We start from the raw sequence: 26,946 nt of genomic DNA on the forward strand, positions 1-26,946 counted from the left end.
TTTCATATGCTCTTCAAATAAAGCTTGAAGAATCCCACGTATTAAATAATATATAATAAACTTCATCTTTGTCATCTGTGTCTTATATCTAGAGCAAGTTGGTCTTTTTTTCAAAACATACCTGTATAAAATAGCCGTCCTTATGCTCACTAGTGACGTAATCTATGAGTGCCTGCCCTCTAGCTGCTGCCATTGTCCTCAGCCAGGCTTTTGACAAAAGCTAGGTGACAAAAGATGAATTTTGAAGATGCTGAATGGTATATTTATGAAGGTGGGCTATAGAAGTGCCTCTAAGCAGAGCCAAAACTTTTCTCAAAAAGTAAGATTGGAGTCCCTCCGGTGGGTGAGTAAGTGCTGGGTAATGTTTAATAACGTGCTGGCGCTTGAATTTCAGGTACAGTAGTTGAGGAAAGCAATGGTTCTGGTGAGATGGAGAATTCAGATGAAACAAAAATGTCAGAAGAGATACTGGCTTTGGTGGATGAATTTCAACAGGCGTGGCCTCTGGAAGGCTTTGGGGGAGCACTAGAGATGAAGGGGCGGCGTTTGGACTTGCAGGGGATACGGGTGCTGAAGAAAGGTCCCCAGGACGGAGTGGCCAGAAGCTCTTGCTATGGAGACTGCAGAAGTGAAGATGATGAAGCAACAGAATGGGTAAGAATTTGCCCACTCAGTTCTTAGCAAACTGTAGCCCACGTCTTCGGGGGGTGGGAGGGGCTGCTAGTTTGCTAGTATGATGCTTCTGTTGGGTATGTGGCATTCCAGTGAGCCTCCACATTGGAATTGTACCACAGGCAGCATTTCATCTTACTTGGGTATTGCTAGCTCTTCTGAGTGGCCGAGGAAACAGGATGGATGTGAAGCCAGACTGGGAACTGCCCAGGCCGGACATCTTAATTTTCAGTTTCCTCTATACGTTCTTCAAGGCTAGGGTATTTTATTTCATTAAACATTTTTCATTTAGACCTCTAGGAATTAAACTGAAGGAGAGAACGTAACCCTAGCACAGAACTGACTGGTTATTCTTAAAACCGCCAATATCCACAACCACTCACAGATTTGTCCCTAACCACTCTCATTTGTCCCTAACATGTCTCCATTTCCCAGATCACATTCCAGGTCAAACGTGTAAAGAAACCCAAAGGAGATCACAAGAAAACTCCTGGGAAAAAGGTAGAATCGAGCCAAGCAGAAAATGTACATCGTTACCAAGCAAATCTGGAGATCACTGGCCCAAAGGTGGCATCTCCTGGCCCACAAGGTAAATTTGAAGATTTACCATGCCGGTCTCTGCTTTCAGACTTCGCTGTGTCAGTTCTCACAAAGGACGTGTTTGTGACTTGAAGTAGATCAGTGAGAAGGAAACCGGACTTAGTGACCAAGAAACCAGCCATTGGGATAAAGTTTGTTTTGACATTTACTTGATTCTTTTACCATTGGCTATTTGGCTTATGGTCTTATCATCTTGAGCTTAAATATCCTATTGATTCTCAACAGTTCAAACACCAGTTTGCCACTGAGCTCCCTGTGCCTCATTTTCCTTATCTATAAAATGGGATGATAATCGCATCTATCCTACAAGGTGGTTGTAGGGTCATATGAGTTGATACATGTAAAGTGCTTTAAATGAACTGGGCTCATAGGACTCAATAAATGTTAACTATGTAGTAACATTTTTGTGTGCCAGATATCTCTGTAAGTTTTAAATAAATGCTTTGGAACTACTTCCCAGGGAAAATGCACATACATCAAAATTTGGCATGTACTTTCAGGGTTCATTCTTATCCCCAGGTCCATCTCTGGACTCCAGGTTCAGGACCTTTGCCATGAGTCCAGTTGATTCTCTTTTTCAGCAGTGAAATAAATAGTGAGATTTCTTTTTTAAAATATCTCCTTTTTCAAAAGGATATTTTCAGTCTCTTAGACTTCAAAAATTCAAGGTAACTTCATGAAAATGTGTCTTATTTAATGTAATATGAGTACTTACCAAAGCTGAAAACAGAGTACACGTAATAAAATATAAAAAATAGGGTCAGCTTCACTAAATCTCAGAATGAACTGTGACTTGTGAAAAACACTAAAGACACCAAAAGGACATTTTGTTGTGACTCAAGTTAAAAGCATGAAGTAGCTTTACTATTTAAGGAAGAGAGCATGTGTTAACAGGCTACAGAAAGAAAGCAACACCTCCTCCATTAGATCTGTCTTCTATAGCAAGGAAAAAATGTTTAAACAGTAAATCATCATTGTGGAAATGAAAATTCCAATGGATTAAATAGTAAATGTAATAAAATCATAAAAGAAGAGAATGTGGATGGATATGTATATACTTTTAAGGTGGAGGAGGACTGTCTAAGGCAGAGAAAAGTAAAAAAAAATAATTCTGGCACCAGAAAACATTACAAAATAGAAAACCAGGGGCCAGCCCAGTGGCATAGTGGTGAAGTTTGCACACTCCGCTTCAGCAGCCCGGGGTTCACAGGTTTGGATCCCAGGCATAGACCTACACACCACTCATCAAGCCATGCTATGGCGGCATCCCACATACTAAATAGAGGAAATGGGCACAAATGTTATCTCAGGATCACTATTCCTCAAGGATAAAGAAGAAGATTAACTGCAGATGTTAGCTCAGGGCCAATCTTCCTCACACACAAAAAAAAAGAAAAAGAGAACCAAACGACTGAAACAACATATTTTTTGCAGAATATTTGTATATATTTACAGAATATATTATAAACAAAGGATATCAATGTCATTTAAAGAACACCTCTAAATCAATATGAAAAATACAACGTTTCAATAAAATATGTGCAAAGTACTTAGGCAGTTCAACAAATATGCACACACACACACAGATCACCACTAAACACATGAGAAAATGGTCAGCCTCACTCGCAATCAAAGAAGTGCAAGCAAACAATGAGATACCATTTTTGCTTATCGAATTCTCTTTAAATGTGTAATACACAATGAAAGTTAATAAAACAAACTTTGGGATAGTTTAACTAGATGTATCAGAAAATATAAAATATACCACCAATTCTACTTCTAGTAATTTACCCTAAGTAAATCATCTTACAAGTGCCAAAGACAGAAGTACAAAGATATTGATCGCAGGGTTGCTTATCATAGTAAAAATTTGTAAACAACCTAAATGTTGGTTGTTGTCTAAATAAATGACAGCATGTCCATGCTGTGTGCTATGCAGTCAAGATGTTTGTAATTTAGTAAGTGAGTAAAAGCAAAAGCAGTTTATAAAGTAGCATCTATAAGCCATGCTTCAATTTTTGTAAAATAGTAAATATACTCTATTTTGGCTACATTTTGTCACATTCATTATCCCTGAAGTTGAGATACGTATTACAATTGATGGTCTCTTAAATAATAATTGGCAATTTTTTTCTTTCTTAAACCATGTAAAATAATGTATACCTCAAAGTTTATGACATCTTGGATTTGATGAAATATGCTATAATAAACAAGCACAAAGAAACAAGTATAGAAGGAAATACACCAAAATACTGTAAGTGATCATCTCTGGGTGCGTATAGGGCTATAGGTGATTTTTATTTTTTTCTACGTGCTTTGACATTTTACAAATTTTTTTAATAAGGCTATATTACTTTTACAAACAAAAAACTAAAAGTTTCTTGGGCCTGCCCCTGTGGCCTAGTGGTTAAGTTCAGTGTGCTCCACTTCGGCAGCCCAGGTTCAATTCCTATGTGTGGACCTACTCCACTCTCCAGAGGCCATGCTGTAGTGGCAGCTCACCAAAAAAAAAAATAAGAGGAAGTTCAGCAACAGATGTTAACTCAGGGCAAATCTTCCTCAGCAAAAAAAAAAAAACCCCTAACAATTTCTTGTAAATGTGCAAATTCAAGTTTGATACAGTTGAGATGATATGAGAGTACTTCAGCAGTTTTAAATGGATTCAAGGAGGTAGGCCCAGGTATGGCATTGAATATACTTGCAAATGCAATCATGGCACTACTTACTGTCGTTAAACTGAAAAGTTCTAAAGTGTAGAAGAGATGAGAGAAGACTAAAGAGGTTCAATATCCCAATTTTCAGATAAATATGGATTCTATCCACTATCAAGGGATAAGCTTCATGGTAAATCCTGACAAAGTTCTAAAGCAAATTATTAAACAGTTTGTGAGACCATGACGGGAAAGTGGAGATCGTTAAGGGCTATTGTAGATTTACTAAGAACTGATAAAACATAATGCTTCACTAATTTCATTTCCTTTTTTGGTGAGGGCTACTAGACGGGAATACCACGGAAGTGCCATGGATATAATATATTATGTACCTGGATTTCAGCAAGGCATTTAACAGAGCCTCTTATGATATCCTTGTGAACAAGATGGAGGCATGTGGCTCAAAGACTCTCCACTGCCTACAGGATAAAGTCCAAACTTCCTAGTGTGGCGTACAAAACCCTTTACAGCCCAGGCCCTCTCTACCCTTCAGCACCATTCTCTGAACCAGCCATGCTCTGATTTTTACCTCTGTGCCTTTGCACATGCTATACCCTCTGCTGGAATGCCCTTATGCCACCTCAGTGGTACAAAATTATCACTCAAACTTCACACTCAAGTGCCGTCTCTCCCTTGGTACATTCAGGCAGAATTAGTTGCTCTCTCCTGTGTAGTTTTCTGTGCCTACGCTCTGGCACTTATTGTGTTGTATTGTAATGATTTGCTTACCTCCCTCACTAGACTCGGAGCTCAAGAGCAGGTCCCTTATGATTCCTCTCTGTACCCTGAGTGTCTTACACAGTTCCCAGCCCCCCTTTATAGATGCCCCATCAGTATTTTTCAAGTGAATTTCTTGAATATCAAAGAAAAATAAGCTTTATTGTGAAACTTAGGATTTAAATTCTTTAAGGTATTAATTTAAACAGAGTTAGTTTGAAACTCTTCCAAACTGCTGCTTTCTATTATATTAAACTCTAAATCTAACCCCTGCCTGTACCTCAAACAGCCGTTATTGTTGGTCAGTTCCTACAGTATAAAAAGCACTAGACAGAATCCAAGTTCTCCTTCCCGTCCATTCGACTGTAATTCCTTCCGAAGAACTCTTCCCAGGCAAGGCTTGGCTCTGCTCTTTCCTTGGGGACCTGGTCTAACTAAAGAGCCTGCACCCAAGAGGGGAGACCTGCGAAGGGCATTGATACACAGCTTTAGTAGCCCTTCAGAGCTTTAAGTGGCATGGTGGTTGGCAGCGTGCATGTTAGAGTCAGACAGACCCAGATCTGGATCCCAGCTCTGCCCGACAAGCCAGGTAACCTTGGGCAAGTCACTCGATCTCTCTGAGCCTCCATTTCCTCACTGAGAAGTGAGGACTAAAACCTGCCTCTTGGGGTCAGGGATGTAAAGTGCCTAGCACAGGACCTGAACACACAGGAAGTCAGCCTCTCGTTGTCATCCTTATTCCCCACCCCCCTGCTCTTCCTGACAGCAGTGGCTCTCTACCAGGAGGGATTTTGCCCTCCTGGGGGACATATGGCAGTATCTGGAGACATTTTTGATTGTCGCATCTCAGGGAGGGTGCTGCTGACATCTGGTGGGTAGAGGCCAGGGATGCTGCTAAATATCCTCCACTGCACAGGACAGCCCCACAACAAAGCATTATCCAGCCTACAGCATCCAGGTTGAGAAATCCTGCTTTAGAGATACGTGTTTCTCCTGAATAAGTTAGAGGTGTTTTTATAAAATCAAAATGTAGAGGGGTAAAAATTAAGTTTGGTAAGAATGTTAACATTGAAGAATATCTTAACCCTTATCTCGTGTTGATCAGTCTTAAATGCAGTGAAGGACTCACTTATTCCTACTTCATCATCTTTGAGAATAAGGCTTTACTCATAGATGATCCTTGTTTCCATTGCTGTGAATGACAAGATTGTAATTAATCCTAGATGTTAGGAATTCTAAAGAGTAGAGGAATGGCTGGTGCCTTCAAATACACAGTCTGGATGAAGTAATCACCAGGGCATAAGATACTATGGGTTCTGTTCCTTTGCCAGTGTGTTGACTGATGATGTACATGCTTTCCTTCCAGGAAAAAAGCGTGACTACCAGAGTCTGGGCTGGCCCAGCCCAGACGAGTGCGTCAAACTCCGCTGGGTAGAGCTGACTGCCATCGTGAGTACCTGGCTTGCAGTTTCTTCAAAGAACATTGAGTGAGTATCTTACACCTCTCCCTCCTTCGTGGCATTTGTGCACCAGTGATCCAGTGGGCCTCAGCCAACTTCAGGGATGCCCTTCTTTGTCAGCAGCTATTAGAAGAGTCATCCTTTCTAGGGCTGGTGGTTCAGAGGATGTCCATTGCTGACCACAGCCCACAGATGTATTCAGCCCATCATGCTGAACAGTCCACGAGCCCCCCTTCTCAGGGCCTTCACTGAGCCACACTTTGTAAGCTATCCAGAAGTCATGGGTAACTTACTTAGTTTGCATTGAAGATTGGATCCCTCTTTATAGAAGCACAAAACCTGTGGTCTCTCACTGACATTGTGTCGTTGAAAAAGGAGCCAGAGCAAATCCAGATTTACAAACACCTGCCAAGACAAGCTGAGCAAGCCTGCCTCTCTGGTAAATCTTTTTCCTCTCTGGACACTCATTCTCTTTTGCTGGCCCCTTTTCTACCCTTGTAAGTGTCGGAGTCCCCAAGATTTACCACCAAGCCTTCTTATTTTATAATCACTCCTGGTCAGACTGACTCCCAGAACTCCCGTCACCACTGACATATTAACAGCTCCCAAAAAGGGATCTGCAGACTCGTCCTTTCTTCATATCCTTCAACCCTTCTGTCCAGTTATCTACCTGGCCTCTCTGCCTGGATAGCTCTCAGGCACCCCAAGCCCAAGAAAACTAACTCATAATTTTCTTGCCCACTTTCCTTCCAAAAGACCATCTGTTTTGTTTGTCTTTCCATTTCTCACTCTTAGTAAATAGTTGAACAATGCTTAGTCCGGAAACCTGGGAGTCATCCTTCACCGTCCCTCTCCCGTAACCTCAAATCCAGTCTTTACCAATTCTTACCACTTTCACCCTCGAGTCTTTTTCAAAATCGTCTGCTTTTCACCATCTCCATGCTGCCTCCTTAAGCCAGATCACCAGCATCTCCACTTAGATTCATTCAGTAGGCTCCTTGCTGGTGCTCTTGCTTTGTTCACTCTTGCCTCTATTTAATCCATTCTCTCCACGGTACTCGGAATCCTTCCTCAAATATAAACCAGATAATTCTTAAAATGCTCTAGTAACTTCATGTTGCTCTTTACAGTGGCCCACAAAGGCCTTCACGATCTGCTCCTGCCTGTCTTTCCATCTTCAGCTCTGCCCTTTCTCCCATCAGGGCCTTCACACGTGGTGTCTCCTTTGCCTGTGGCGGTGTTCCCACCACCTTCTTCCTACCTGGCTAATTCACACCCATCCTTCTGGCCTCACCTTAAATCTTACTTCCTCAGGAAATCCTTCATTTACCACCTTCCTCCTCCTTCAGAGTAAAGGAAATGTATGTCCTCCTGTAGTGGACTGACATTGTTCCATGTTTTTCTCTCTTAAAACTTGTCTCATCTGTAATATTTGAGTCACTCACAAGACTCTGAGCACTATAACAGCAGGAACTGGATGTGTTATGTTAATCCTTTAGCCCTGGTATCTGATATGTAGTAGGCTTTCAGTAAATAATGCATGAATGAATGTTTGCCTAATATACATTCAACTTTTTAAATAGCTAGAAATAAAATTTGGCAGTGGCAATTTGCCATATCAGTATATATTTGAGCATATAACATTAAGCCTGTGTATAGCAGGAAAACGACCACTTTGGGACCATGAAGGAAAGTACTTACACCTTATATGAAGATACAAGGAATAGCTGTCTCTGTACAAAGTTTACTGTCTAAACTTTAGGTAACTTCTTCTGTGGGGACAAGTGTGCTTCTGTGCATAAAGGAAAATAAAAGATAAGGGCCACTTGTGGGTGTTTATCACTATCTGTACCCTGGAAAAAGACATCCTAGAAGAAAATCCACTGATTTAAAACCTCCCCAGTAAGAAAAATGGTCAGTAGCAGTGAGCAAATCAGATGCTGTGGTGCGTAGAAAGGAGGCAGCTTGAGTAGATTGGGAAGATCGCTGAGTTCGGGACTCAGGTCCCAACACTGCTGCTTTGACCTGGGGGATGACCTCTCTTCATCCCTTCCACAAATGGTCACTGCTGGGCGCTGGAGTCCTTGCACCTGTATCATGAGAGACCAGACTAAGTAACTCCTGAGGTCTCTTCCAGTCTGAGACTCTGTGGCTCCAGACAACCCTAATAACATATTGAAGTCATGATCAGCTGATGACTAATACTCTTTCTGTCCCCCGACTCAAATCTTCCTTGGTTAATGTGGTAATCTCCATTTTTCAGCATCACAGAACACATAGACTTTGCCACTCCAATACAGCAGCCAGCCATGGAGCCCCTTTGCAATGGCAATCTCCCCACAAGCATGCACACCCTGGACCACTTGCATGGGGTTTCCAACCGAGCCAGCCTACACTACACGGGCGAGAGTCAGCTAACAGAGGTGAGCGCTCAGCTTTCTTCAGCTGGTCTGTCGTGTTTAGCCCACGGTTATGATCCACTGATAGCAGAGAGCACGGTGGCCAGGTCATCTTTTTTTGCCTTTTATTGAGTGGCTGTCATCTAGGTGGCTTTAGGCCATGCCTGATTTCTTTCAGGCTCTAGGACTGAGCTTATGCTGTTTTTTATAGCCAGGAAATTTTCATTCTGGTTCATTCCTCGAGGTGGGTAGCATTCTGCTTGCCATCACACAGAGGCTCTTGTAAGAAATATTTGGGGCAGTTAATTCTCCTGTTGGCATCCTTAAGAAGGAAAGAAGACTCAGCATATAGCTAGCAAAGAAGACACCAAGAAGAAGTATTGGAAAAACACGCCACAAATGTCCAACAAGAGAAGATTTGTTCAATAACTGTTGGTATAGATATAAGATAGTATACAGTGAGGTCATTAAGAAAGATGTAGTAGAGATATTTATTGGCATGAAGAAATTTTCAGAATATATTATGTGAAAATGTGAGTGACAGTATATAGTATGATCCCATATTCTGCGAGAGAAATAATATGTGTGTACATAGAAAAATATCTGAAAGATAAATATAAAGGTATTAACAGTGGTTCTATCTGGGTGACAGGATTACTGACAGTTTTCATTTTCTTCCTTCACTCTAATTTCTAAGGTTGTTGTAATGAATGTGTTTCACCTGTCTGTAATTTCTGCTAAGTGGGAGGGGACTGAAGGGATGGTATAATGGCCTTAAACGTGTCTTCCACAAAATGCCTCACCAACGGGACCCCAGCATGTCCCCAGACAAACCATTTGCTGCTGTGGTGCGGTGCCCAGCTCAGCATCAGCAGTGCCATCTAGATCCTGCCTCATTTCATTTCTCTAACCTACCGTCTTCCTCCTTTACCAGGTATTGCAAAACCTTGGCAAAGACCAATATCCACAACAGTCCCTTGAACAGATTGGCACCCGAATTGCCAAAGTTTTGGAAAAGGTAAGTCATCCTGTAGGAAAGCTGGAAACTATTGCCCACCTTCTAACTTTTCCAGAGTATTTGCCGCTAAGTGGCTCTGATCTCTCCTATTAGTTCCCTGGCAAGTAGTAACTGAAAGGATAGCATGAAATAACCCCATGCAGAATGTTTCGATCACTTTTCCGTTACTTTTTCCATCACTTAGTGAGTATTCTTTTTTGCTGCTTTGCTTACCTTCTGTGGTGAAACTTACCTCGTCGGTTTCCCTTCTTTACTCCAGCATGGTGAGTATATGGGGGTGGTGGGGCTGTGAACCGTTGACTCTGTGTGTATGAAACAAGTCAGGCGTTCTTCTGGTGGTGAAGAATATCTGGTATTTCAGATTGTGTATGGAAACACATCTTTAAATATCTTTTTCTCTTGAAATCATGAAACACAATTATTTCTAAAACTGCATTTTCATACAGCCTACAGAAAATATAACTGAGAGTCTCTAAGACTACTCATCTGCCTGTTTGTGATAGTTATGTAAGAGGAGGTTTCTTGAAATTAAAATTAATTACTTTATGGTTAAATGTCTCTCTATTACTATTTAATATTGAAGAGGTAATATGATAACATAGTGATTAAGAGAATCAACTCAACTTCTAGCCTGCCTCCTGCCTGTCTCTATCCCTTTTAGTTCAAACTTGCACAGCTCTTTTAACTTCGCGGCCTGTCAAATTATAAGCCAGTCTATCAGAAGCCACACCTACATAGCTCTTCGAGAAGGCCCCTGTCCACCTTGAATATGAGTCTTGGCAACACCCTTAAGATTGTTAGATCCCTTTCGTCTGAAAGAGTCTCGGAGGCTTAAATCTAGAGTTAAAGCTCTCTGCAGTGGGAGCAACAAAGGGCCCTACTGCCATGCTCTTGATTTGACCTTGACCCTGAGCCCACAGTTTTACTGGCAGCACCCTGGAGTTGATTTTTTTCCCTTTAACTTCAAAACCTTGTACTGACTGGAGAAGCTAATTGGCAATTGAGAAAGTTTCATTTTCTAACCCTGTAAGTCCCAATTTTGAAAGCATTTTCTCTAAGTTCTGCTTGAAGACTGCACCATTCCTTGTTTAGTTCTCTTTCTATTAATACCTTATTATAGTTGATTTTTAAAGAACCATTTGTCACTTTCAGCATTCTTCCCAGAAATCTTCCTAGTCAGACCCACAACTTTGTTAGGTATTTTTTCTATATTCCAAGATACAGCCTCACCGTTTGTTTTGCCTATAGATAACAACACTTCTTCTCCAGCCTGCAACAGCGATTCTCCCAGTGTTCTTAGAGCCTCCATTAGTAGTCTCATTGCTACTCTTTCAGCAAATGTCCACGACCCATTCCCAAAGTGAATGCCACATGTTTTAAGTTTCTCTTATGACGGCACTCCAGTCTTGATACCAAATACTAATTCAGTTATCTATTTCTGCCTAACAAACCACCCCAAAATTTACTGGCTTAAAACAAAAGTACTCTTTGCTCAAGATTCTGCAGTCTCAGTTGGACTCAGCTGGGCATTTCCTCTAGTCTCACCTGGAGTCATTCATGCAGCTGCAGACACGTGGAGACTCACCTGGGGCTGGCCACCAAAGAAGGCTTTACTCAGATGTCTGGTGCCTCAGCCGGAGTGGCTGGAATGGCTGGGGCACCGCCAGGAATCTTTTCTCTCCTTGTAGTCTCTCTAGCAGGGTAGCGGGACCTTTTTACATGGTGGCTCAGGGCTCCATGAGGGTGGAAGCAGAAGCGTCCAGGCCTCTTCAAGCCTCTGCATGTTGCTGGAGCAGCACCACTTCTGTGCCGGCACGCGCCAGGGCCTGCTCAAGGTCAAGGGCAGGGGAGTGTCCTCGCTCTGCTGGTAGGACAAAGAATGTGTGGCCCATCTTTAACCCACCACGGTTCCCTTCAAAAGAGCAGTGAGACTGCCAGCTTCTCAACAGAAATAATGGAAACCAGAAACCAATGTAATGACATCTTTAAAGCTGGAAGAAGAAAACTGCAAGCCTAGAATTCCACGCCAGCACAAATATCCTTCCAGTGTTAAGGTGAAATAAGGATGTGTTCAAACGAGCAAAAATTCAGAGGATTTGGCATCAGGAGGCCTGCACTGAGATAATTAAAGGGAGTTCTTCAGGAAATTCGTCCAAGATAGAAAGATGGCCTTGCAAGAGGGAATGACGAGCAGCAGAAAGAAGAATGTAAGGGGACAGTAACTGTACAAAGTAATAACTGTAGTGCCCTGAGGAGCTGCAGTTTTATATATAAACTAAAAATCATGGTAACAATAACATAAATGATGGAAGGGAAGTAAATGGAGCTTAAAAGTCCTAAGGTTTAATTGGGATCAGCCAAGTGCTAAAAGTAATAACTTGCATTGGGCTGTAATAAGTAAGAATGCATGTTTTAAGCTCTAGGCTAACTACTAAAAATGGTTTTAAAAATATAATTCAATAGAAGGAAAATGGAATAATGTAAAACATTTGATTAATCCCAACAAAGTCAGGAAAGTTAAAGGCATAAAATAGAACACAAATAGTAAAATAGTAAATATAGACCCAAGTGTACCAGTAGTTAAATACAAAAAGATTATATAATTTAAGCATTTAGAATGGAATGGATTTTTTTTAATCTAACTATATGCTGCTTATAAGAGAAACACTTTAAATATTAGGGTACCAGAAGGGTTGAAAGTACAAAGATGGAAAATAATATACCATGCAAACAATTTCTTTTTTAAAAGCTGATATAGCTACACTCTTATCAGAAGAAATAAACTTTGAAGCAAGAAGCGTGACTAGAGTTTGAAGGACTAAAATGAAAAAGATTGAGAATGACAGATATCGGCGATGATACGGAGCAACCAGAATGCTCATACATTGCTAATGGGAGTGTTACATGGTCCGGGCAGTTTGGAAAACAGCTTGATAGTCTATTAAGGAGTTCAGCTTATATGACCCACTAGTTTTACTGTTAGGTATTTATCAAAGAGATGTGAAAACCGAAGTCCACAAAGTAATTGTTAAAAAAGTGTTCACAGCAGATTAATTCTCATGGTCAAAACACCTGGTAACAGTGAGAAGAATGGATAAATAATGGTATATTTATACAGTGGATACTATTCAGCAAGAAAGATCCAACATCCATATTGATGAAATCTCAAAAAATATTATGCTAACAAAAGAAGTTGGACCAAAAAAGTCTGTAGTGTGTGATCCCAACTATATGAAATTCTAGAACAGGCAGTGGGGGAAGGGATTGACTGGGAAGCAGCTCGAAAGGACTTTCTGGAGTGTTGGAAATTTTCTATGTCTGTAAGTAATAGTCAAAACTGAACATTACACTTAAGATCTGAACATTTCTCTCTATATAAATTTTACTTCAGTTTTTTTAAATGAAGTTTAAAGATTTTAGACCACCAAAAACAAAGATGTATGTTACCAAGAGATTTGCACTAGAAATCACTAAAGGGGTTTTTTTCAGACAGAAGGAAAACTATCCCAGATGGAAACTCAGAAACACGGGAGAGAACAAAGAGCAGCAGAAAGGGTAAATATGAGAGTAAATATAAATGAGTATGACTATAGAAAATAATAACAATAGTGTCGAAATTCTGAAGTTAAAATTCATGACGACAGTAAATGCAGAAGGCAGAAGGGAGTTGCATTGAGCACTGTCAACAGTCTTCGGCCCGGCAGACGTTTCACACTCTGCCATCAGCCCCACGGGCATGGGCTGTACTGGAAGGATGGGGGCGAGGGAACAGCAGCAGGTGTGTGCCTCCAGTGACCCTCCCATAGTCCAGGGACCCTTCTCTGCCCACCTGCCTTTCCTGCCAAGTGACAATTCAGTACAAAGGAACAAGTCAAATGATCACTGTGGGAAGTACCCTGGCTTAGGTGCCCCGAGTTCCACATAAGAACCATTATCATTTGTAATAGCTCCATGGGCCTAACGTCCTGGAAAGGGACATGGCTACAAGAACCATGGCACTTGGAAGCTCAGAACTGTGACTTTCCACAAGGTGTTTATAATATATCTCCAGTCCCACCAGTCCACATCGTTTACCAGCCAAGGTCATTTTTGCTATAAGCTGTCGTGCCTGCTAACAGCTAACATTCCTCCTTTATTAGTTTTCAGGTGAATAAGCTAGAAGGTTAATCCAGTATCACTTTCCATTGTGGACTCACAGACTGACCTCCATGACCGTGTGCTAATTTTAGTGCCATGATTCGCAGACTTCTGAGAACACCAGAATCACCTGGAGGGCTTGTCAAAGCCTAGATTGCTGGGCTTCCAAGATTCAGCATCCTGATTTAGTAGGACTAGGGTCAAGCTTGAGAATTTACATTTCTAATAAGTTTCTGGGTGATACTGTGAGTGTGAAGACCACACTTGGAAACCACTGCCTTAGAAGATGGCAGTGATGACAGAGCAGAGGCGTCCCTTTCCCCTTTACCATTCAGAGAGAACGAGGATCTCCATATCCTCTCGGCTTCAACTTTTAAAATACTCAGTTATCCTTCATTAATTTCTTCAGAAGCCCATCTGTAGTTGTGTCCTTAGGGAGTTTTTAGTTTGCATTGCCATGAATCATCACTAAGTGTCAGCAGATGCCATTGGTCAGCCTTCATTTTAGGGTTTAGTAAGCATGCACTATCAGAACCCTCAGAACACGGCCCAGGCTGCCGCTGAGGTCACTCATCACACGTGATGCTCAGAAGCCTCTGAAAGGTCTCCCCCATGACCCCAGATGTGCACCACGCAGCTGCTATTGCCACTGCAGCCGGTGTGTATGCCAGGTTGCCACGTTTGACCTTGTGGGCTGGTGCAGAGTGGTTCTCCCACTTCCACAGCTGGGGGCTCCTGGGCACTACTCTGTGCTGATTGGATATGCGGCCAGCCCAGGTTGGGTCGCAGCTGATCAGCTGCCCCACCCCCTTGTCCAATCCAGCCCCAGTCACAAACATGGAGTCTCAAGCGCGTGTGCTTGTCTCCTCCCACCCTCAGTCGGGCATCAGTGTCTAGTTTGGCCCAAATGCATCAGCTGCACCAAAGCAACATCATTCTTGCCAGCCTGCCCACTTGCAGCTGGGTTTCTGGTCAGTTCCATTTCATGGACAGCAGGGAGGAGTGGGCAGTTTCTTTCGGCATAATTTGCCTCTAGCTTTCATCCATTCCCACAAGGAGAAGATCCTGTCCCCTGTCACACACGGTCAAGCTTTTGCCATCAGACTCCGGGAAAGTTGGCCCCCACTGAGGCTTCAGTCTCATCAGCACCTCCCTCTCCACTCCTTTTATGTCGTAGCACCTTGACCATATTGAACCAAGGATATGAAAGTCCGTCCACTGCTGCCACCACTCTGCAATGCCCACTACCAGTCATTCAGGGCCAGCCAGGTCCTATGTCATACTCACGACTAGTAGGGCACTTGTGGTCTTGCTTTCACTCAGGAGGCTATAGAACAGGAAACACAGCAAGCCAGCAGTGCAGCTTTTCATGTTTTTCCAAGAGTCCCCATTGCTGTCTGGCAGCAGTCCCGGGAACTATTCTCCTCCCCTCCCCCAAAGTAACAGTCCAGGGATGAGGGATCAAGACCAGACGGGTGAGTGGGAACAACCCTGGCTTAGAAGTCTCAAGTTCCATAGGAACAAACATCTCTTATAGCAGTCCCATGGGCCTGGAGTCCAAGAGTTCCAACCAAGGACAAGAAACACGCACTCAGGAAAGCTCAGAGCTGTGGCTTTCTGCTGGTCGTCCCAGTCCTCCCAGGCCACTTGCAGTTTACAGCCAGGTCATCTTCACTGTGAGCATTTTCCTAGTAACGTGGGTGACATTCTGCCTTTACTCAGCTTTCAGAGGAACACAGCTAAAAAGTTAACAGGTGATTAATTTCCCATGAATACACATGGCAAAGTGTTAGGTTTTAGCATTATTGGGAAAATAATAAAATGAAAGTAATAATTTACGTTTTTAGTCTGTAATAATTGAAAGGTACATGTTGTAATTTCTAGGCCAATCACTAAAAGAACAATTAGAGAATGTATAATTAAGGAAAAATGGAATTAAAAAAGCATTTGATTCAAAAAAAAGCTTGAGAGGAGGACAAAAGGAATGTAAAACAAATGGTGAAAAAGAATGCAAATAGTAAAATGAGATGATAGACATAAACACAATCTATCGGGAATCACAATAAATATAAAAGGACCAAGTACTCCAATTAGACTACTAACACTATCAGACTGGGTTAAAATATTGAACCCAATTATGTGCTTTTTACAAGTAACATACTTTAATGTAAGATATAAAACAGTTGAAATTAAACAGATGGAAACAAGATATATCATGTGAACACTAACCAAAAGAAAGCTAGTGTAACTATACTAATATCACACAATGTGGAATTTAAGGCAAGAACATTACTACAGATAAAGACGAATAATTCGTAATGACAAAGTGGTCAGTCTACCAGGAATATGGAAAATTGTAAATATATATATACCAATAGCATAGTTTCAAATTATAGGACAAGCATTAAACATTGACAGATCTAAAAAGAGCAGTAAATAAATCCACAGTAGACTTTAACATACCTCTCAATAGATGGTAGAATTAAGCAGATAAAAAATAAGTAAAAATATAGTACATCTTGCTAAAAAACAAATTTGACCTGATATTTATATAATGCTGCATTAAACTATGACAAAATTTTCATTTTAAAAATTGAATATGGGCCATTTACCAAATTTATCATAAGCTGAGTCATAAATTAAGCCTCAATTAAATTTTAGAACGCTGAAACAATTTAGAGTATATTTTCTGAATTTACTCTGGAATTAAGTTAAAAAAAAGATCAGGGACAAAAGGATAGATAGAAAATCCCCAACTGTTTTGGTGACATTAAGCAGTGCACCTCTAAACAACCCAGGGTCAGTGAAGAAAGCACAAGCACAATTAGAAAATATTTTGAAATGAATGATAAAGATATAGCATATCAAACCTTGTGGGATACAGCTAAAGCAATGCTTGAGGGAAGTTTATAGCCCTAAATAGATATATTAGTTAAAAAAAAGGAAAACCTGAAAATCAATGATCTATGCTTCTATCTCAAAAAGCTAGAAAAAGAACAAATCAAAACCACACTGAGATATTTCATGCCAGTCACGTTGACAAAAATCCAGAAGTTTGATAGACTCAGTGAGGCTGGGGGGAAACTGACACTGTTATACATTGCTGGTAGAAATGCAAAATGGGATAACCTCTATGGAGAGGAAATTGACTATATCTAGCAAAATTGTACATTCACTTACCCATTTAGCTAGCAGTCCTACTTTTAGCAATCTTTCCTAAAAATACACTGGCAAAAAATACGTAATGAATAAAGGCTATTGATTGTAGCCTGACCTGTGATAGCAGACTGGAAGCAACCCAAGTGCCCAGCAGTAGGGACTGATTGAATAAAAAATTCTCTGTGGATGTTCATTGTGTGTGAACGTCCACACAGTGGAGGCTTCTGTAGCTGTCAAAGAGAACGAGGACCATTTCTGTAAACTTCAGTGGAGCGGTCTCCAGGATTAGCCAATGGAGAAAAACATTGTCTTAGATTGCTATTTATCGTTTTTTAAAATGGCAAAGGAGGGATATATGTAGAGAGAAACGCATATTTAAAAATCGAAGACTAAATTTTAAAAATATTTGTAAGTGGTTTCCCATAGAGGGAAGAAGGAATTGGGATAGAAAAGACAGAGAATGAAGCTAGATTGCCTTGAATCTATATTGGTTTTTCATTTTGACTTTGGAACCAAATAAATATTTTGCATAATTACAAAAAAATAATTTTAATAAGGCAATTACATAATTAAAAGTAAAATTAAATGAGCCTAACTATATGTTCAGTTGGTGATATAACCACGTCAAGAGGAACTATTCCAAGTGACTTTAAAACACAATTATTTGACCGTACTTCCCTAACGGGTTTTACCTTAAGAACAAGAGAAAACCACATCCTGTTTTCAGTAATATTGTTGTTAATAATATTGACATTGTTCTTCCAAGATTGTAGGTGTGTGTATTGTGAAACAAATGAGTAATTTTGTTGGTGATGTTGAGAACTGGAATTTGGAATATGGGTGAAAGGACAGAGATGTGAGGATGATGATGTTAAGTAAATATCTGTAGTCCTGAATTGGAAATATTAGTAAGAATTTCTCATGCATTTACACATTTCCTAGCTTTATTTGCTGAAAAGACTAGAATCAGTGACTAGCCCAGTACTAGTAAGCACCCTTTGTGCCCAGATTGTGATCTTTAGATACCATTTTCCACTAAAAGGAACCAGAATTCCTTGGAAAAATGGCTTCTACCAAGTCTCGGAAAGCACAGAAGCTCCCAGAGTCGACAGGGGTTGTGTGAAAAGAACTTGGAACCAACTGGAATACACCTCCTTTGGCCAAGATGGGACAATTTGAGCAAGAAAAAGCAACAAAGCAATTGCAAAGGGTGAAACACATCACATATTAAACTGTATTTAAACCCCAAATTCACTATGAGGATTTTGTCTTGGAGGATGCGTGGGAATGGCTTGGGGTTTTTTTTTTTCTTTTTTTGCTAAGGAAGATTCAAGCTGAGCTGAACATCTGTTGCCAGTCCTCCTCCTCTTGCTTGAAGAAGATTCATTCTGAGCTAACATCTGTGCCAGTCTTCTTCTATTTTGTACATGGGTTGCTGCCACAACGTGGCCGCTGGCAAGTGGTGTAGGTCCATGCCTGGAAACAGAACCTGGGCCATGGAAGCAGAACATGCTGAACTTAACCACTAGGCCACGGGGCTGGCCCCAGTGGCTTGATTTTTAAACTGTAAAAAATAAGAAGTTAACAAGCATGTATCCTTCCTTTATAAATGTACTGTCCTTTGGGGTAAACAAGTAATTGATGAGGGAAAGTCTCTTTATAGGAATATTCCAACTAGTAAACTAGAAATGATAAAATTAGAATATTACAGGGTTTGGTTTTGTTTTGTTTTGAGGAAGATTAGCCCTGCTGCCAATCCTCCTCTTTTTTGCTGAGGAAGACTGGCCCTGAGCTAACACCCGCGCCCATCTTCCTCTACTTTACATGTGGGACGCCTGCCATAGCATGGCTTAACAAGCGGTGCTTAGGTCCACACCCAGGATCCAAAACGGCAAACCCTGGGCCACCGAAGCAGAACGTGCGAGCTTAACTGCTGCACCCCTGGTCCAGCCCCTAGAATATTACAGTTTTGCAGCCCCTAATTAATTCATTGCCGTGATCATCACTGGCTGCTAACATCACAGACAGAAGGACACTCAGACAGTGCCTGTGTACTGTTGGGAGTTCACATGCCACCTATGAAATTGTGTTGCTCCCACCCCTCCCCAATAAGTCAAACCTGAATCCACTCAAGCCTCTAACTACCAACTTATGGGAAATGCAGGGGACTGAGGAGCATGTTGAATGATTCCTTGAGGATGCAATCAGCAGAGTCCAGTGCATGGAAAACTACAGGATAAATAACCTCTACAAAAATTTAAAAAATTAGATGAAGATGAATTCTGGAGATCAAAAGAGTCTTAAGGAACACATGAACCAGTTGCAACATATGGTCTTTATTTAGATTATGATTCAAACTGTAAAAGCAAAGGGAACTTTTATGAGACAGTTGGGGGATAGGAATACCAGCTGAATACTTGATGATATTAAAAAATAATTGTCAATATTTTAGGCAAAATGTATTAAGCTTATGTTTTATGTGTGAGTTTTTATCTCTTAGAGAGATACATTGGAGAGTTACTGGCGAAATTATATAAAGTCTGCGATTTGCTTCAAATTAACATAGATGAGGGTGTATGAAACAAGATTGGCCATGAGTTGGTAAATGTTGAAGCTGGGTGATGGACACGTAGGAGTTCATTATACTGTTGTCTTTATTTTTGTATATATTTGAGATTTTTTATTATAAAACATTTTAAAAATGTAATCTCAAAGGTGAGCAAACATATAGCCTATCAGAAAGGAGTAGCTAAATTAAAAAAACAAATTGATACACCTTAAACTAAAAATATATTTAATTGTTTAAGTCAAATACTCTGTGGATGAGTTAGACACAAATAACTAGTGAATTGCAAGCTCTGTGTAAAAAGTTACCTGGAATATTAGAGTGACAAGGAGATGAGTGAATCAGGAGGTTCAGGAAGTACCATGTATCCCACACTGGATAAATAAACAGAAATCCATGTCTCCCTATGTTATGGTCAAACAGCCAAGACAAAGATCTCTGAAAAGCATCTGTTTCAGTCAAGGCACTGTCGGGAAAACAGAAGGGACATTAGGTATTTCAGAAGAGCAAATTTAATTTGGAGTTGATGGCATTGTGGTGGAGGGCTGAAGAAGAAACATGGAGACACTGAGGGAAACCAGAGATACCACTGCAGCGAGTGGCTCCCACTCCTACGGATGAGAGAAGAAGGCAACCAATTGGCGTTTTCAAAATCTAGGGCTTCACAGGAGGAGCTCTGGGGAGCTGGAGCCCCTCCTTATGAAGAGGGAGCACTGCCTGGCTGCTGAAGGGATGCAGTGAAGTGGCTTTTGGACTGCTGGAGGCAAAGTGTTACTACTAGGATGACACTGACAAGAGCAGCATGCAAACAGGAAGAACAAAGTCCCTTCTCCTTCTTGCCTTCCAATCTCCTGGTGCACACGTTTGCAGAACCTAACAGGAAGCCTGCTAGCAAAGGGGAAATAGAGTTTGCAGAGTTCCGGCCATAGTATCACAGAGCAGATACAGAATTTTGGATTTGCACTTGAGAGACGATAGCTTAATAAATATCACAGCAGCCATTCATTCAACAAATATATAGTAAAGGCCTACCATGTGGCAAATATGTTTTAAGTGTGTGGGATAAACCAGTGGAGAAGAATGTAGACAAAGATCTCTGCCCTCGTGGAGACAGGAAGGAGAGATCACCTACAGAGGAATGATGGCTACAATGACAGCCTGTTCCCCAGCACAGCTGTCAAAGCCAGCTGAAAGGGTTCTGGAGAATCCTAGAACTGTGTACCCTAAGGAGGGAAGAATAAAGGCATTTAAAGAGAAAGAGCTGGAAAAAGTTTACTACCAAGAGTTCCTCCTTAAAGGAACTTTGCTATAATATGGCCACAGGAGGATTGTCTTTGACAAAAGAAGATTTGCTAAGCAAATAAAATGATAAACAGGTATACAGACCCAAACACGTTGTCTGTGGAAAACAGTAATTTGTGGAATTTTAAAAGAAATGTGTACGGGGCGGGCCCCATGGCCGAGTGGTTAAGTTCGCGCGCTCCGCTGCAGGCAGCCCAGTGTTTCATTGGTTCGAATCCTGGGCGCAGACATGGCACTGCTCATCAAACCACGCTGAGGCAGCGTCCCACATGCCACAACTAGAAGGACCCACAACGAAGAATATACAACTATGTACCGGGGGGCTTTGAGGAGGAAAAGGAAAAAAATAAAATCTTTAAAAAAAAAAAAGAAATGTGTACAAAATAGAATGTACATTTGAGAGCGAGATGATGAGCGTTTAGGTGTTCAAAGGCTCTTTACGGCTCAGGAGGATGGAGTTAATATGTTACTTAGACTTTAAGTTAAATACTGAGTGAGAACTTGAGGGCAACCGTTAAACAAATGCACAAATCCCAAACTTGTGAGGATAAAGTAGTGAAGTAAGACGGGGAGGACAGAATAAAAATGTCAATCCAAGAAAAGGCAAAAAAGGTAAAATTAGCCAAGAAAAAAGAAAGCACAAATAACCAATAGTGGGGGAAAAAAGGAAAACAAAACCACAGCTATATCAGGCTAAAGAGATAAGAAAAGGATCCGATTAACAACTTTATGCCAATAAATTTGAAAACAGATAAAGAAGACAAATTTCTAGAAAAATGTAATTTACCCAAACTGATTCGGGTCTTATAGCTAGCTCTCAAATAAATTGAAGCTGTTGGTTAAAAAAAAAGGTCTTCTCACGAAGAATACAAGGTCTATTGATTTCACAGGTGAATTCTACCAAACTTTTGAGAAATACACCATCCCAGTATGAACAGACTCTCCTGGATGATAGAAAAAGGAACAACTTCCCAATTAATTCCTTGAGACTGTTCTATTGTAACCTTGAAAATAAAACTAGACAAAGACAGGGGCCGGCTCAGTGGCGGAGTGGTTAAGTTCGTGCGCTCTGCTGCGGCGGCCCAGGGTTCGGATGCTGGGCGCGGACATGGCACCACTCGTCAGGCCACGTTGAGGCGGCGTCCCACATCCCACAACTAGAAGGACCTGCAACTAAGATATACAACTGTGTACGGGGGTGGTTGGGGAGATAAAGCAGGAAAAAAAAAACTAGACAAAGACATTATGAGAAAGAAAAATTATAGATTAATCTCACTCATGTACATAGGTATCAAAACCATAAGCAAAATATTAACAAACTGAATCCAATGGCATTTTTTTTAAAGATGTACCTTGACCAAGTTGAGTTTATCTCAGAAATACAAAAATGGTCTAACTTTAAGAAAACCTTAAATTTCATTCACCAAATTAAAGGAGAAAAATTATGAAGTCATTTCAGTAGATTGCATTTGATAAAAATCCTGTACCACTCATGATGTAAAGCCAATGCAAATTAAGAATAGACAAGAACTTCCTTAATCTGATGAGAAGAATCAATGAAACGTGTACATCAAAGATGACTCTTAATGGGGGGAATATTTAAAATAATTCTTTGAAGTCAGGAAAAAGAATGCCCACTATTACTACTTCTTTTCAACCTTATTCTGAAAGTCCTAACAAGTACTATAAATCAAGAAAAAGAAATTGATGGCATAAATATTAGGGAGGAAAAAACAAAATATTATTCAGAAATGATGTGATTATCTACATAGCAAACCCAAAAGAATCTACAGACAAATTTCTAGAAATAATAGCATTTTTTTCAAGGTGGCTGCCTGTAAAGTCAATAAGTAAAAATAAGTTGCATTTCTATACAGCAGCAAAAAATAGTAGAAAACATAATTTGTAAAATGTATTTACATTGTTAGAAAAGTACAACGTTCTCAATAATAAATCTAACAAAAAATTCATAAGATCTGTGTGCAGAAAGTGATAAAACTTTATTGAAAGGCATTTTAAAAGACCTAAATAAACAGAGAGATATATAATGTTCATGGATAAGAAGATGCAGATCATAAATATGTCAGTTTTCCCCAGTTTGATGTATAGAGTCAGTGCTATTGTAATGAAAATACCAACAGGGTTTTTTTTATGGCACTTCCAAAGCAGATCTTAACATTTGTATGCAAAGGTAGGCAATAGACATGACACTCTTGGAAAGAAGAATAGGGTCATGAGAATTGCCTTACTTTTGCGAAAAATTATACAACAAGACATTATGCCATTTGCTCAAGGATAAACAAAAATGGCTAGGGAGCCTGAAGAGAAAGCCCAGAAACAGACTCGAATGTACACAGAATGGTGGAGGGTCAAAGGGGAGAGGAGGCACCATTTAGGAAGCTGTGCTGCTGCAGATGCTTAGTGAATTTCAATCCTCACCTCCCATCTAATGCAAAAAGTCAACTCCATGTGAATTAAGGACTCAGGTATCAAAAACAAAACTTTAAAAATTAGAGTGAAACGTGAGAGGTGGTCTTTCTGGCCTTCGAGTACAGGAAAGTTTCTTAAAGAAGATATAAAAACAACTAACTATAAAAGAAAATGCTGGTAAGTTCAACTACATAAAGTGGTTGAACATTTAAGAAGTAGGTAAATCTTTTAAGACGTTGTGTGTGTGTGGAAGATTGGCCCTGAGCTAACATCTGTTGCCAATCTTCCTCTTTTTTTTTCCCCCTGCCCAAAGCCCCAGTACATAGTTGTACATGCTAATTGAAAGTCCTTTGAGTTCTTCTACGTGGGACGCTGCCACAGCATGGCTTCATGAGCGGTGTGTAGGTCTGCGCCCAGGATCCAAACCCCAGGCCACCAAAGCAGAGCACGTGAACTTAACCGCTACGCCACTGGGCCGGCCCCAAGACTTTTTTAAATTAAAAAGAGAGAAGTCAGAGTGAGAGAAAATATGTATAACACATTTAATCTACAAGGATTAATATGCAGAACATATAAATAAATTGATGAGAAAGATAAATAATAAATAGAAAAATGCATAATAACATTAAAAGGCATTTCACAGAAAAGAGAGATTTGCGTGACCGATAAACACAAGAAACAATTCTCAATCTCACTAATATGAAATGTAAACTAAGACCACGGTAAAATGCTGTTTTACCCCCACTGATAATACGAAGGATTAGAAAGGATGTAGAGCAAGGGGCACTTTTAAACATTGCTGGTGGGACTGTAAATCGTCACACCTTTAGGAAACAGTGTGGCGTTCTCGTTACCTTGGACATTTGTGTGTCCTGTGACCCAGCAGTTCCACTCCTAGGAATCTACTCCAGAGAAATTCTTTGCGTGTTTATTTGCAACAGGACGCTTCAAAACAGGAACTAACTCAAACCGCCCCTCCATCTCCAGAAAACAGATAACTACGTTAGAGTATATTCACTTAATGGACATTTAATTGTGTAGCAGGGAAATTGAATGAACTAAAGCTACACGCAACAACGTGGATGAATCTCCGAGTGTCAACTAAAAACTCTAAGTCCCAGAAGACTGCTTATGGTATTCTGCCCTTTTTATAATGCATGGCAAGAAGTAAACTAATTATTATTATCATAGAAGCAAATACACGTGTGTGAGAGTGATGGAACAATGTTTAAAAAGAGCAATGGAACAATAAACCTAACATTTAGGATAGCGTGTAGCTCTGGAGACAAGGCCAGAGGATGGAAGAAGGTAAGAACACATAGGTGCAAGGTCATTCTTTGGTAGGGTGGCAGTTTCTGGGATGTTGGCTATTTGTTTTTTTATGTTTTATATAATTGCATATTTATTTTATGTATATATAATCATATAAATATGTTCTTTTGTATGTGTCAAATATTGGCATTAAAGAAAGATAATTTTATTTTTTAAAAAAGAATAGTTTGGGGTCCGGCCCCGTGGCCAAGTGGTTAAGTTCACGCGCTCCGCTTCGGCTGCCCAGGATTTCGCCGGTTCAGATCCGGGGCGTGGACATGGCACAGCTCACCAGGCCATGTTGAGGCGGCGTCCCACATGCCACAAATAGAAGGCCCCACAACTAAAATATACAACTATGTAGTGGGGGGATTTGGGGAGAAAAAGCAAAAAAACAAAACAAAAAAAATCATTTGGGGAAGCCAGTCAAAAGGATCAAGTCACTAAGGAGGAGGAACAGATCAGGCTGGCTTCAGGTTTCTCTGCAGCAGCTGTCTATGCAAGAGGCGAAGGAGCAGTGTCAACAGATTATTCAAGAAAAGAAAGAATGAACCGTGCTTTTCTATCCAGCCAGCTATCCTTCAGCTGTGAAGGCTGCGCACAGAAAGTTTTGAGCGTTTGACTACTCGTTTGGTGGGGCTGCTGCGACAAAATACCACAGACTGCGTGGCTGAAGCAGTACACCTTTACTTTCTCACAGTTCTGGAGGCTGCAAGTCCAAGATCAGGTGCCGGCAGGGCTGGCTTCCTCTGAGACCTCTCTCCTTGGCTTGTGAACGGCAGTCCTCTTGCTGCCTCTTCCATGGCCGTCTCTCTGGTGTATCTCTTCCTCTTCTGTAAATCTTCATACAAATCCAGTCACGTTGGATTAGGGCCCCACATCAGTGGCCTCATTTTAACTTAATCACCTCTTTAAAGACTTGATCTCCAAATACAGTCACGTTCGGAGGTACTAGAGGTTGAGACTTCAACATATGAATTTTAGGGGAACACAGTTCAGCCGATAAGAACAGTCTTAAAGAATATTGTTCCCTTGAACTGTTCTTGAGGAAACTACTAGAAGGTGAACTTCAGCCAACTGGGAGATGATTGGGGAAACCACACAAAACTAACATCAGTGATCAATGAATATATTTAACTGTAGAATCAATACAAAAACAGAGGTGGGAAATAGGGTGACAGAAGAGAATATAAATTCTGTATGCCCTGACAATGAAGGACGGTAAAATTACCAAAACAATGAGATTAGAAGAAAGAAAGAAGCTAGGAAGCATGGTAAGTTTTCTGATTGCCTCATCTGTAATGGCTGGGACTCAGAGACCATCCCTCAAAAGGGGCAAATGAATTAGACAGGAAAATCCAAAATTAGACCTGAATTAATCCAAAATTAGACCTGAATTAAGTACTGGAATTTTTTTATATGGTAAAGTTAGTATCTCACTGGAGGGAGAAATGAATATTCATTAAATATTACTTGGGACAACTTAGAGGCCATCTGGGAAAAAATAAAATTTGAGCCATATCTTTTACCTTACACCAAGTTAAATTTCAAATGGATCAAAGATTTAAATGTGAGAAATGAAAACTGTAAAAGTTCTGGGAAAAAAACGTGGTAAGATGTTTTTGATAACTTTGAAGTAAGCAAGACTTTCCTAACTACAACTGAAAATCCAGAAGCCATCAGAGATGGACTGATAGACTGAGCTATGTAGAGTTCAGAACCTTCTCTATCACACGAGCACTGTCCGTCCGACGGCAGACTTCAGAAACTGAGGGAAGGCGTCTGTCACTCATAGCACACGCAAGGACTAATCTCCCTAACAGATAAAGAGCTTTTTCAAATAGATAAGATAAAGACCTCACAGAAAAATTAACAAAATATAAGAATAGATACTCCAAAGAAAAGAAATATAAAAGGCTGTCAAACATGAAGGGATGATCAGCTCCACTCATAAGAAGGGACATGCAGCTTAAACCATATTTTCACTATCAAAGACCCAAGAGCCTAATAACAGACTCTGTAGTGAGGCTATTAGAAAATGGAGACGCTCATATATTTCTGGTGGGACGTAAATTGTGACAGTCCTATGAAGATCAATGTGGTGATATCTATCAAAATGACAAGTGTGTTCCCCTTAACATAGCATGTCCACATCTGGAAGTGTATCCTACAAATGCACTTGCACAATTGGAAAATTACACCTTGACAAGATTATTTTTGCGGCATTGTTTGTAATAGTAAAATATTGGGGGAGAGAGGAATATTCATTAATAAGGATCTAGTTAAATAAATAATGGTACAGCCATACGATGGAATATTATGCAGCTGATAACAAAAGAATGAGGAGGCTTTCCATACACTGACGTAGAAAGATCTCCAAGGCATGTTGTTTAGTGAAAAATGCAAAGTGCAGATGAATCTTGAGTCACTTCATTTAACAAAAGAGTGGGAGTGTACGTCTGTA

The 26,946-nt window shown here is 40.5% G+C and overlaps 1 protein-coding gene across 1 annotated transcript in view; it reads left to right on the forward strand.

The window, feature by feature from the left end:
* TTC17 (tetratricopeptide repeat domain 17) overlaps nucleotides 1-26,946 on the forward strand; it is a 108,355-nt gene that overhangs the window by 75,591 nt on the left and 5,818 nt on the right. Inside the window, exons 18-22 of the mRNA XM_046643753.1 lie at nucleotides 395-654; nucleotides 1,108-1,261; nucleotides 6,067-6,187; nucleotides 8,424-8,583; nucleotides 9,494-9,577. Of these exons, the coding sequence (XP_046499709.1) occupies nucleotides 395-654; nucleotides 1,108-1,261; nucleotides 6,067-6,187; nucleotides 8,424-8,583; nucleotides 9,494-9,577 (779 nt within the window). The remainder of the gene's footprint in view (nucleotides 1-394; nucleotides 655-1,107; nucleotides 1,262-6,066; nucleotides 6,188-8,423; nucleotides 8,584-9,493; nucleotides 9,578-26,946) is intronic.

Source organism: Equus quagga, chromosome 17 (assembly GCF_021613505.1).
Source record: "Equus quagga isolate Etosha38 chromosome 17, UCLA_HA_Equagga_1.0, whole genome shotgun sequence".
Lineage (NCBI taxonomy): Eukaryota > Metazoa > Chordata > Mammalia > Perissodactyla > Equidae > Equus > Equus quagga.